Below are 13,056 nucleotides of genomic sequence, written 5' to 3'. Positions count from 1 at the left end.
GACTGGGGGGTGTGTAAGGGGGGTGATTCGAGAAAGTTTCTGGAATGGAATATTTCTTCAGTGCTACGGGGGGGGGGGGGGGGGAGTGGTGTCTGAAAACAACCAGGGGAGGGTGAAGGGAAGGATGATTATGTTAAGTGATGGTTGTTCGGGTGGATTAAAAACTCTCAATCTGTCAGATGGGAAACTGAGGCCAGGGTGGCTGCAGAAGCTTATGGAATGGGGATAGATGTGAGGTGGGTCCAGTTGAGCTTGAGAGTCTGTCTGTAGCCTCTCCCTCATCTGCTCCCCCATTTTCTTGCAGTCTTCCAATGCCCTCATCTTCCTCCCCTCCAGTTTTTGGTATGTTCCTGCTATGGGACTGTCGCTGAAAGCACAAAAGGATGTGCTGGGATCTTTGAATAGGAAAGAGACGCTGAAGGGAGGCTCTATCTGAAATAGCTTCCAGACCTGAGTCAGGGTGGGGAGAATGGACTTTTTTGCAAGTTTAAGCACAGAATAAAGGAAAATGGGTTTACATTGCAGCAACACACAGAATGGCAAGACAGAAGGAAGGACTTCCTAATATTGAAGGTTGTTGGGCATGAAGGTTATGCCTTCTTTTGGGGTGCAGAGAAGTCCTTCTTTCTGTGAATGCTTGACCTGTACCCCTGCCTGGAAGCAGAGGGTGACTTTGTTGGTCCTGGTGTCTTTTCAGCCTAAAGTGGCTCTACATGTGGTTGTTAAGGACCTAGGTCTGGAGTCAAATTACTTGGATTCGAATCCTGGCACTACCACTTGCTGACCCTGTGACCTTGGACAAGCTGCTCAACCTCTCTCAATGTCACTTGCCTGAACAGTATGAGCTCACAGGGTTTTTGTGAACATTAGTGCTACAAAGAAATGAGTGCTGCCTGTTATATAGTACATGCTCAATAAACGTAACATTGTTTTTATTATTTCACTATCTCTGAGAGTCCAGGCACCTCCTCAGTTTCTTTCCCTTGGGCCATATAGAGCACCAGGAGCTGGGAGTGTACTGAGGGGAAGTTCAAAAGGTTCTGTCAGGAACCAAGGCCCCTTTGCCAGCTGACCTTGTGTGGGCAGAACCTCTTGTCCTCCTGCATTCCAGAGACACGTGTGCAGAGTGTGCAGGCCTCCAAGCTGCTTGGAAGTCCTTTGCAAGGTCTGCAAAGCTGGAGTGTTGTCGGTGGTCAGAAGCTTGTGGTGGGATGCAGAGCCCAGGAGGCAAGCCATTCACAGCACCAGCCTCTGGCGGGAGTGTGTGCCTGCTCATCGGGAAGCAGCAGCCAGTGTTCAGATACTGGGGAGGCTCTGCGTGAGCGCTCAGCTGTTCTCTGACCGGCAGAGGGGGCTTCTGGGGAGATCCCTGAGCGGGAGGGACTTTGAGATGCCACTCGTAGGATGCAGCTGAGGCAGAAGCTGCTGTGGCACAGGGGTTGAAGGGGATGGAACCGTCAGGCAGTGTTGGGTGGGACTCCTTTCACTTTGATCATGTATGTCTGGAGGGCGTGAAGAAGAGAAGGAGTAGAGCAGTATCTGGAGTCTGGAAGATGGTGGTTGGCAAGCTTGGGGTAACTTCCCACTTTGGACCTCAGACAGGGGAGGGAAGTCTGGGCCTTCCTTCCCGAGGCTGCCCGCCCTGTCTGCCATAGAGTCTGTGTATGAATTATCCCTGCCCACAGTGCCCCCAGCTAAAGTGGGATTCTGATTCAGATCTTGCTGGTAGTTGCACCAATGCCCGTGACTCTCCATCTGGCCTGGACCCACCCTTCCTCCTTTTGCCAGTGGAGACAGGAGGGAGGAAGTTTAGACCTGGAGGCTGCTAGCAGGACCCCATGGGCAGCTCAGCTGAGAAAGGCTTGGCTCAGGAAGTGGTCAGTGGGTGTGTATGTGTCCCTGCCTGGCAGCATGCTCCCTGGGAGAAGTTGGGAGGGGATATGCTGGAAAGGGCATGGGTGAGGGGCAGTGGGAAGAATCAGCTTTCAGCTGCTGGCCTGTGGCCCAACATGTTTAGGAGTTGTCAGGTCCCAGACCCAGGTGGTTTCATGTTTATGGCTCTTGGGATCTGGTTACCCAAGGAACAGAGGCTGCCTAGACCCAGCCTCCCTCTGACCCTCCCCCTCCCGCTTGCATCCTTGCTGTCTCTTGTGCATGTCTGCTTCTCTTCTCTGCCCTCTGCCCAGCCTGGCGCTGTTTGTCTTCTTCCTGGGCCCTCTCTTTCTCAGCCCTTCTGGATGCTCACTGCCTCCCCACAGCCTTTCGAAGACCTGAGGGTGGGAGGTAAGCCCCATAGAGGGCTGGGCCTGAGATGGAGTGCAGTTCTCTTCTCCATGAAGTCTCTTCCCACCACAAACATCCTGTGGCCTTCTCAGCCAGGGCCCCAGGAGCAGTCCCTTCAGTCTGCTTCCTAGGATTGGTCAAGCAGCTTGTGCAAAGATTGGATCCGAATGGTGAAAAGAGCCATAATTGGTGAGAACTTCCAGCAATGTGTGTCTGTGTGGCCCTGCGTGCATGTGTGCATATGTGTGTGCCCCTGCATGTGTGTGCATACGTGTGCCCCTGCATGTGTGCATATGTGTGTTCCCCTGTATGTGCATGCATGTGTGCCCCTGCGTGTGTGCATATGTGTGTGCCCCTGCATGTGTGTGCATACATGTGCCCCTGCGTGTGTGCATATGTGTGTGCCCCTGCGTGTGTGCATATGCATGGGCCCCTGCATGTATGTGTGTGTACATGTGGGCCCTTGCATGTGTGCACATATGTGTGCATGCCTGTATCAATATACACATATGTGCACACGTGTGTGGGAGTGCCTGTGCATTTGTGTGCTCCTGTGTGGAATGCAGCAAGACAGGGGCAGCTAGTGTGCAGACATGAGGTGGAAGCCACTCTGCTGTGCATGCTGTGGGTGGCAGTGAGTCTGCACTCAGGCAGACTCCTTGCTTTCCTGTCCCCTAAGCCTGCACCAGAGTCTAGGCAACCCAGAAGTTACCGTAGTTGGAAGCTCCAGCCAAGGGGCTGGATTGGAGGATACCCAGGTCCTGAGAGAAAGCCTAAGTGGGGGACAATCAAGGGCAGAGCTCATAGGGAGCTGCAAATGGCTCATCTCACTAAGAGGGGGGCTGTGGCTTCAGCTGCCACTAGCCTGGCACACTCCGGTGTGGAGAAGGGGCTGGGTCCCTGGGAGATGGGCAAGGCCACTGGGGTTGGAAAGGCAGCTTAGAGCAGGCGCCCCCCCAGGGGCACTGCCCACAGGAGTGAGCTTGGTCTGCTGGAGGCAGCTGACCTATTTTTCTCAGGAATCTTCCTGCCTTTCTGTTCTCTCTTGCGTGAATAAGCAGGAGACTGGTGAGTAGCAATAGGCCTCCACCAGCGTTGTGGAGAAAGATTTCAGGTGGGCCGGGCTGTGAGGGGGTTTCAGCCAGCCTGCCTGTCCTCTGAGAAGAAAGCGGGCTGGGGAGGCCCCCTCAGCCCAGCCTTCTGTCCCCCCTCACAGTCACATGTCCCACTGAGATGGGGTTGTGGCATACGACCTGCACACAGGCTTGTCTTCACAAATTGTATAAGGTGAGTCACTGTTCTCATTTCCTGGCTCAGAGTAGAGGATGTTGACGTTTCACCAGGAGCAAATATGGGACTTAGATTTCCCACTTACTTCTCATACCTATCTGGAACTTCACCCGAGGAGCCCAGCTGTGGCAGGCCAAGCCTGTGATGCCCTCACTTAGCCGGGCCTCTGTGCTGTCTGTTGGCATTGGGGCACACATGCACACCTGAGTGCGTGTGTGTGTGTGTGTGTGTGCGCGCGCGTGTGTGTGTGTGTAGGGGAGACGGGTCATGGGTGTGGGGGTGTGGCTTTGCTGAGAAGCCATTAAAGGAGCAGAGCTGACATTGAATTACTGACTTCCTTCCTGCCAGTGGCTCATGGGGAAAGAGCTCTTGGAAATACAATCTAGCCCAGAGCAAATTAAGGTTGCTAATCGCATCGCTGCTGCCTCCCGGGCTGCTGGGGGGAGCCCACCCGAGAAGGGTCAGGAGGAGAAGCACCCGCAGAAGAAAGGAGCCTGCTATCTCAGTCTTCCCTCCCTGTGCTCTTCCTAAGGGTCACAAGTTTTCCCGGCTGGTCCTGGTCTGGGCTCTTCTGACCTCTGACTTCCAACCCTGAGAGATTTGACGGGGAGTCAGGGGCTGGAAGGGCAGTGAGGACATGGATGGAGAGACCAGAGGAGGGTGGGACTTCTTCTCTGGGACCTGTCTCGGATGGTGTGGGGGTCTTCTCTGGAGGTGGAAGGATGTCCAAGGGACAACCAACCTCCAACCCACCTGCCTTCTGGGAAGGAGGGCAGGGTCACCATCCCATGTCGGGTACAGGACTCTGTCTCACGCTTTCTGGGTGCTCTCAGCTCTGAGCAGTGGGGAGTCTGTCCTCTGCCTTCCTCACGCCATCCCTCTGGGCGTGTGCCTCCTACTTCATGAGAGCCCCGGGTCTGCCAGCTTCCTGGAATCTCCTGGAGCCTCCTGGCTCGTCAGGGAGGAGGGATTGGGGGACTATTGGGGACTGTGCCTTTTTTGGACTCAGCAGGGATTATTTTTAGGCTGGCAGATGGAGGTGGCGGTGGCTGTCGCTGGTATTATTAGTCAACAGGCCCGTGGTTTGAGAGTCTGGTGCCCAGAGTAGGAGGAGGCAGAGGAGGAGACTGCAGCAGGGACTCGTGCTAATGAGTGACGGAGGCGGGGGCTCACTCCGCCTCCCCCAACAGCCGCCAGCCAGACTCAGACAGGGGCTCCCAGGCCTCAGGCAGAGTGGGGTTCACCCAGAGCCAGTCCAGCTGCCCTGAGACAGGTCCACCCTGGAGTCCTTTTCTGGTCCTCCTGGGCTGCAGGGGCTGGACTTTGAAAACCTGTCTGAGCATGAGGTGGGAGCGGCTGACCTCTGACTCAGTGCCTTAAGTGGGGATGGGGGTGTGGGCGGAGGTGCATGAGGCCTTGGTCCCCTGGGCCTGTCACTGGGGCAGGATGGTATGATGGAACTGGGATCCTGACTTGCCACCTGGTACCTGAGTAACTTTGGGTGAACCACACAACCTCCGTGTTTGCTGATTTGTGAAATGGAGACAGTAGCGCTTTGGCTGGGGGCCACTGTGGGCATCGAGTGAGATTCGTGTCACCTTCCTAGCACAGAGGGTGCTGTAGTGTAGGTGTGTGCGCCGTGTCAGGCTTGCCTGCCCGCTGAGCTTCTCAGCCCTGGCTCCCCACGCCTTGCCCGGGTGTGCAGAGTGTTTTCTGTTGTCCGCGGGCACCACCTTCCTCCCCAGCCTTCCCTTGTGGACGAGCTCCAGGTTGCGTGTGTTGAACGTGGGGCCATGCCAGGCCCCGGCTGCCTCGTGGATCTGTGCCTACAGGGGGTCCACTGGCAGCCCTGAACTCAGCTACCCACTGGGTACCACCTGGCCCAGACAGAGGGAGCTTTGTACCCTATGGGCTTCCCAAAAGGTCAGCCAGACCACGGGGGCTGCCTCGTCCTCTCTGGCCCTCCTGCTCTCTCCTCCCTGCCAGGGCAGAATGGCTCCAAAGTAGGCTGGGCAGACCCCCAAGATGCAGATTTGACAGGCTCAGGGCACCACTGTTTCCTGCCTCCTCTAAAGAGGGTGTAAGATCCTTGGCACCTCCTTCCTACTCTGCCCACCCCCGCCAATGCCAGTTTTTCCCTTTGAGGGAGAGGCCTGACCCCTCTGGCTGCTGCTGCGATGGGGGAGGGTCTGAGGTCCCCCTCACAGCCTTGGCCCCGTGGGGCACTCCCCTTCCTCTGCTGTCCCCTCGTCCAAGCAGTGGGCCCTTGCTGCAGCTGGCCCTGCTGGGGACAAGCCTGCCTGCTCCCTTCCAGCCTCAGCGCTGTCCCCACAACCCCAGTTCTGGGTGCTGTGATTGTCTGGGTCTGTGTCTGGCAGCTGAATCTCTGTTGCCGTCACTGTCCCTGAACTCTCCCTCCAGGGACCGGGCTGTGCGTGTGTCCAGCTTGCACCAGGCCCGTCTGCAGCCCTCTCCTCCTTTGCTTCTCCAATCTCTTTCACTCTGGATTTGGGTTTGGTCCTCTATGTTTGAGTCTCTCTCTCCTCCATCAAGCCCCTCTTCTGTCTTTACTGCCAGCCTGCTTGCTTTTTTTTTTCACACCGAGCTCTTCTGGAGAGAGTGTTTTATTAGACATACTTTGGCTCAGAAAGGATCAGGTTTAGGAAGAAGTACTCGTGGGTTATAGAGTGAGAGAACATGCTCTGTATGTGTGCGTGCGTGTGTGTGTGCGGAGCAGATGAGGAAATTGGGTAAATACGTTAGGATCCAGGAAACCTGGAAGGCTTGGGCTCGGGATGTGGGCTGCCATACCACCCCTCTGCTTTCTTCTGGGGAAGCTGTCTCATTTGTCTTGCTCTGTCTCATTGTCTTTGGGATGCTCTTCTCTGCAGCTGCTTCTCCTAGGTTGAAGGTTCCTTCAGAAGAGGTGGTGGGTGGGGGCTGACAGCCATGGGGGAGAGGCGGGGGTGGGACCAGAGCCTGGCCAGTGCTGGGAAGGTGTGAAAGAGGCAGGCTCGTTTCCATGCAGCGAGAATGAGGCAGCGCTCCTGCAAATCGAATGCACAGTGCAAGGTGGGAAGTCATGCCAGAGCCAACCCCTCATGTCATTGCCCCCAGAGCCCTTGACCTGGCAGCCAGCTCTCCAGAACATTCCCCACTGTGAGGGGAGCCTGACTGTTCCCCCAGGCCTCTCTTCCTCCTGCCTGTGCTCTAGGACCACAGCCCTGAAGGAGCCACCTTCTGTGGCCCACTCTGCCCAACCCCCCCAGTGACCTGGCGCCTGGGCACAGCTCCCTCATCTTCCCCAGGCTCCTGCAGTTCCCCCTCACAGGTCTGTGCTGCACATACGTGCACGCATGCTGCTTCTGCTAGCTTGTGCCTGCCGTTTGCCCATTCCTCTTGATCCATCATTGGTCTTAGTGCTCCTGGAGGCTAGGAGGCAGGCTCGTCTGCCTTGCTGCCCCCGGGGTTGTGGGGGAGGCGCCAGCAGCAGCTGGGCCCTCTCCAGCTTCCCCTGAGGGCTGGCATGCAAACTTAGCTTGAAGCAAAGCTGGGGGTGGGGGAGCTGGGAAACCTGCTGGGGCCTCAGGCAGGTGAGTGCAGCACTCTGCTCAGCTCCAAAAATACTCTGTGATCTTAGCTCTTTCTCTAGAAAACAGTGATGTCACTAGGAGCCAATCAGCTTCTGGAAGGGCTTGCCTCCTCCTCCTCCTCCTTCCGCAACTTGCAGGGGAGGGGGATGGGGAGACACACATAGACAACATACAGACAGACCTAGAGAGACAGGCACAGAAACACACACACAGAGACAGAGCCCCATCGACACAGAAAAGCAGGCAAAACCCCTTCCCTTCTCACAGAAATGCACGGACCCCCGCCCCCCAACACACACATGCGCGCGCACACACACACACACACACACACAAGCTAATCGAGACAGAAAGAGGGAGAGGGACAGGCAGGTAGACAGGATCACACACAGAGTGGGAACTGGAGAGAGACAGAGAGGAATCAGAGACACGGAGAGAAAGAGAGGAACAGGACAGACACACACACACACACACACACACACACACACAGAGAGACACAGAGATAGGCAGGAGCACACAGGGCTGGGAAGTGCTTCCTCAGGGCATCCTCTCCCTGGGGGAGGGCCCAGCAGGCCCCTGGCTTTGAGCCTGGGCTTGGGTACTGTGGCTGCTGTCCTTGGTACTGCCCTGAGGAGTCTAGGACCGGGAGGGGCGGAATGTGGAAAGCTTGTGGTCACCGGGAGAGATGTATGCACAGGGCAGGCAGGGAGGAGGCTTCCCCTGGCTGCCCCTTTCAGTGGGACATAACTGGACAAGGTGACCTGTGGCCTCCCTGGTCCTGCTGGGATGGGGGAGTGTCAGCTGGGAATGGGGCTGCACGCCCTGTGTGGGGCCCAGGAGCGGGTGCTGCTGTGCATGGGGTTGCCTCTCTGCAGCATCTTCCAGCTTTCTGCCCCCTTCCTTGCCTCTCCCCTGCCAGCCAGGATGGGTGTGCGGCGGTATCCAGCTGTCTGTTTTCCTTGTCCTCTGCCCAAGATACAGAGAGCCCTGGGGTGCCCCTCCTCCATCGCCAGCATTCTGCTCTCCTAATGGTGATGTCTGAAGCTTCTCAGAGAGTCTGATAGATTCAGGGCTTGGAAACGGGAGGGCTGTGGGCTCCTCCTGCCCCTCCCTGCAGCAGGGCTGGCACAGCACGGTGGGTCGTGGGAGGAGGGGCTGCAGAGGCGGGCTCAGGCCCGTGGGGCTTTCCCTCTGGTGTTGCCACGAGCAGCCTTGCTGCTCTGCTGCTTGTTAGGGATTCCCTGCTCCTGGATGGAGTACTCTTGTTTTTTGCTGCGAACATCAAGCTGAGCGGGGGTGGGGCGTGGGAGGAAGCGGCTCTGCGTCCCGGTTCAGGAAGAACAGTCACGTCCACAGCTGGCCAGGCCTGCAGGCCTCCAGAGAGCACCGAGGCCCCTCCAGCTCCACATCTATGACTTCTTTTAATTCTGTGGGTGTATAGGGGGTCAGAGCACGATCATGCCTGCTGCTCTTGGGCACTGGGGAGGAAGGGTCTGGTTTGTAGGACTGAAGAGAACTGCTTCCTTCTCCTCCCCTGCCCCCAGGTTTGTGGATGCTTGGGGGCCTCCAGAGCAGAGGGAGGTGTGAGCAGAGAGATGGAGAAAGAGTGGAGGGTGCGCTGGGGATCCTTGGGGAGGGCAGAAGGAGGGCGGGATGCAGGAGCAGAGCGGCCCTGAGGAGGGGCGGGGTGCTGGGACTGCTGGGCAGGATCTCATTGTCATCCCCTCTCTATGTCCTGACTTGGCTGTCCCTGTTAGGCGCCCACGGCCTGCGAGAGGAGCCCGAGTTCGTGACGGCGCGCGCCGGCGAGAGCGTGGTCCTGCGATGCGATGTGATCCACCCGGTGACGGGACAGCCCCCGCCATATGTCGTGGAGTGGTTCAAGTTCGGGGTCCCCATCCCTATCTTCATCAAGTTTGGCTACTATCCCCCCCACGTGGACCCTGAGTATGCAGGTAAGGCCGGCCCCCTCTGCCCGCTCTCGCTTTCTCCTTGCTCCTTCCGGGGATGCTGGTGGTCCCTGTGCGCTGCTGGTCCCTCCACTTCCATGGCTGTTGCTGCCGGTCCTTCCCTGACCGGCCTGTTATCTCTGCCTTTCACAGCTCTGCCTCTTTCCTCCTGTCCTTTGGACTCCGGTAGGTTTTAGTTAAGTGGTGGGAGGAGTGGGAGCAGGAGCTACGCAGAAGAGAAGCCCTTCCGAAGCCCTTCTGAGCGGCACGGCCTGGCGCGGGCACGGGCTGGGCTCCCACATGCCAGCAGCGCAGGAGAGGACGCCTGTCTGGCCGTGCCCGTTCCCTCCCTCTGGCTCTGCAGTTGGGGGTCCTGCCGCCTGTCCTCCTCTTCTCATGGCCGTCCCTGTGGCAGTCTTGCTGTGACTCGCTGCTGCCACCTGCCAGCAGCCTGCAGGGAGGAGGGCGTGGGGTCCGCGTGGCAGTGAGTGTGAGCGTGTGCGGGGCTGAAAGGAAGGGAGGAAACTGGCAGACCCTGCTCCTACTTTTACCTCCACTTGCGGCTTCTGAGACCGGAGCTGCTTTTCTTGCAGAATGCCTGGCTCTCGCTTTCTTTCTGGCCAGGGTTGGTTTTAGTCGTCTGGTTTTTAGGCAGCTGGCAAGTGTCAGGATGAGGAGGAAGTAGAGGCGGCAGTGGTGCTGGCTTGGGGTGAGGGGTGGGTGAGGTGAGAGGTGGACTTGGGGCTGCTCTGTCCCTCTGGTGTGGAGGAAGGGGCTTCTGTTGCCACACTTACCTGCTTACTGCCACGGTGTGCACAGGGGGCCTCCTCAGGGGGGAGAGGATAGGGTTAAGGAAGGGTGGCCTTTGCTCTGCCAGCTGCTCCTTTCCTTGTTCTTGGGTTCATAGGGCCTGCTGCCCGCGACTCCTGGAGTTGCTGGGCTTTGGTAAGATGTAGCCTTTCTGGCACCAATGGCAGGACTGGGGGTCCCTGCCTTCCTGGTCCCCTCCCACCTTCCCCCATCCTACTGTAGGGAAGCTGGGTGTGGTGGTCCTGGGCACCCAGTGTAATAGGGACATTGCTCATCCTGAATGGAGATGCTCCAGCACCTGCTGGGGGCCCCTGTCCTCTTCTGTCTGTACCTCTGCCCCTTTCTCTTTTGTCTCTTCTCAGCTCTGTATCTGTCGTGCTTTTCTTTTGTCCCAAGAGATCTTCAAAAGGATGGGAGAACTCTAAGGACTTGGGGCTTTTCTCAGTGCTGAACGTGCTGAGCTGCCGTTGTAGGCTGGGGCGGGGCCTGCTGAGGAGGGAGAGTGGCCCTGTGGCCAGGGCGCTGTGACTTTCCTTTGCCACCTGCTGCCAGAGGGGGTGCCAGCTGTTATTCGGGGGCCCTGCTATTTTCATGTTATTCGTGGGAAATGGTGTGAAGGATATGATGGGTCCCCTGCCTTTGGCTGGGGTCGGGGGTGGGGAGCTTCTGTCCTTGCACTGATGGGCCTCTGGGGCTTCAAATCACTTGTTTTTCCAGGTCGGGCCAGTCTTCATGATAAAGCTTCTCTGCGGCTGGAGCAGGTTCGCTCTGAGGACCAAGGCTGGTACGAGTGCAAAGTGCTTATGCTGGACCAGCAGTATGACACCTTCCACAATGGCAGCTGGGTCCACCTCACTGTCAATGGTGTGTAAGGCCTCCAGGGGCTGCCCCTCTAGACTGTACCCCGTCCCTCTCCCAAGTCCCTGCTGCATGCCATAGCAGCTTGCTCCTCCTGGGCCCCCTCAGTTGTCTTCTAGATCCTCTGGGCTCTGTGGGGATGCACACAGCAGCTCCCTGTGTACATGGTAGTGTCAGAGTTCCTTAGAGGGAGGTGGGAATCTGCTTCTTGAAACCAGAAGGGTTGAGGCTTTGCGGAAGCAAAATCGGTCACTGTTGGGGTCACTTCCCAGCCTCGGGATGACCCTGCTAGGTCAGAGAATGCCTTTCCACTCTCCAGTGGAATTCCTGGAGTCCTCTATTAGTCTTTCTCTTCAGGTCGATATTTTCATTCCTTGTTAAATCTATTCACTTGAGTAATATGTACTGAAGGTCTACCGTGTGCCCAGCCCTGCACCAGATGATGGATAAACGGTGGTGAGCAAACCCAGCATGATCCCTGCTCATATGGGGTTACCTATGCATAAAGCCTAAAAATCCTTGGGGGGGTAACATGTTTAATAGCCATTGGTCATTTATAGCTTGGGTGCAATGGATTGTGCTGGCTATAGATGCTTTCCAAGCGTTCAGCTAAGGGCAATGAAGTTGGGGTGAGCTTGCCAAGTTCCTGGGGCTGGCCTCGGCTGGGGGCCTGTGTCCATACCTATGTTGACACCTCGGGCTGGGCCCTCAGGTCTCCCTGGAGGGACATTTCCCCTTACCTGGGAGCCCTTACCTGGGAGGAGGTTCTCTGGAGGAGCCCGAAGGCTGGAACCATGGAGAAAAGATGAAGAAGTGGTCCCCATAGTGAGAAGGGGGTGAGTTTTTGTTTTGTTTTATTTTTTGGGGAAAGACTGTTATTCTTCTTTATTCAGTTGATGACAGAAATGTATCCAGTCACCCCTGTGTTGCAGACACTCTGCTGGTTACTGAGGCTTTGACAGCATATGTGCGTGGAGGTGCCACAATACAGCTCAGGTCCTTATGGTTTTGATGTCTGAGGCTGTAGATGCTGCAGTTGGAGGAGAGTGATTGTTGCTCTTCCTGGCTTGGAAGCTTCTCCAGTGTTGAGCCTTGAAGGATGGCTCCATCTGTTCTCCCCAGTGGGCTTGGGTCAGACCCATGGTCCTTCTGGGTCTGAGAAGCTGAACCAGGTGCTGGAAGAACAGAACACCTTAGCAAGAGCATTGGCCCTCCTTCCACCCGAGATGCAGTTGGTCCCTGTCAGTTAGTCCCAAGAGACTGTTGGAGGCATATTCTAAATCTTGGGTGGGTTGTCCCCACCACCCGGCAAGTTTTTGAGTCACCTCCTTTTGATGACAGCTGTTGCGTGTGCAGGGAATGAAAACTCATCTTAATATTAGACCAAGCAAAACATAATCAGGAAGTAAATCTGCTGCTAAAGCTTCCCCAGATGAACTCCAAGCCAAGAGTCTCACGTTGCTACCTTTCTCTCCCATGCCCTTTCCAGAAAGGGGTTGGAATCATCTGGGGGTGCTGCCTCCTCTCCTTTTACCTCATCCTGGTTAGTGGCGTTCATTTGAGGAATCTGAGATATCAGGTGTTCAGGAGACTCTCATATGACGGGAGAGTAGAATTTAGTTTGCTGTCACATCTCCGTCCTTGTTTGCACGAGTGGGAGTTGATTCTCTGGGAATTCCCACTTGCTTGGAGTGTACTAAGCATGGACCAGGACCCTTAAAAGATGTGGTTGATCTCATGAACCCACTGCATATTAGCTGTGTGGTCCTCTCTGAGCTTCAGTTTCCTCGGTTACTAAAAACAATGCCTATTTGCAGGGTTGTTGTGAGGATCAATGAAATGCTGTGTGAAGAGTATCTTGCACAGTGTCTGGAACATTAATTACATGTGGGTAATTATGTGTAAGACGTGGCAATTCTCTTTCTTAAGAAAGAAAAAAGATAGAATCAGATGAAAATGTAGGAGCAGGGATTTCAGGCTGAAAGATGCAGAGGACTTTGGTGGTTTAAAAGTCCTTGTGGATCCATGAATAATTATCCATTCAAAACATATTTTTGGATGTCCACTCCATGGCAGGCTCTGGGGATACAACCAGGAATCAAAACCCAGTTCCAACTTTTAAGGAGACTTCAAGAGATAGCCAAGTCCAGAGACGATTGCAGTGTGGCTTTGGAAGCACAAAGGAAGGAGAGAGCGTCTCTGCAGAAATGGCCTCTGTTCAGAGACCTGGCAGGGGTAGGGTGTGGGGAGGGCAGGGTACCCCAGGCAGAGGGAGG

At 56.1% G+C, this 13,056-nt stretch overlaps 1 protein-coding gene across 1 annotated transcript in view; it reads left to right on the top strand.

Moving 5' to 3' along the window:
• IGSF9B (immunoglobulin superfamily, member 9B) overlaps positions 1–13,056 on the top strand; it is a 46,435-nt gene that overhangs the window by 1,777 nt on the left and 31,602 nt on the right. The window contains exons 2-3 of the mRNA XM_008567130.1: positions 8,921–9,118; positions 10,640–10,786. Coding sequence (XP_008565352.1) covers positions 8,921–9,118; positions 10,640–10,786 — 345 coding nt within the window. The remainder of the gene's footprint in view (positions 1–8,920; positions 9,119–10,639; positions 10,787–13,056) is intronic.

The sequence above is a fragment of the Galeopterus variegatus genome, unplaced genomic scaffold, assembly GCF_000696425.1.
Source record: "Galeopterus variegatus unplaced genomic scaffold, G_variegatus-3.0.2 Scaffold295, whole genome shotgun sequence".
In the NCBI taxonomy this organism is placed as follows: Eukaryota; Metazoa; Chordata; class Mammalia; order Dermoptera; family Cynocephalidae; genus Galeopterus; species Galeopterus variegatus.
Note: the sequence above shows the minus strand (reverse complement) of the source record. Positions and strands in the feature narration are given on the sequence as shown.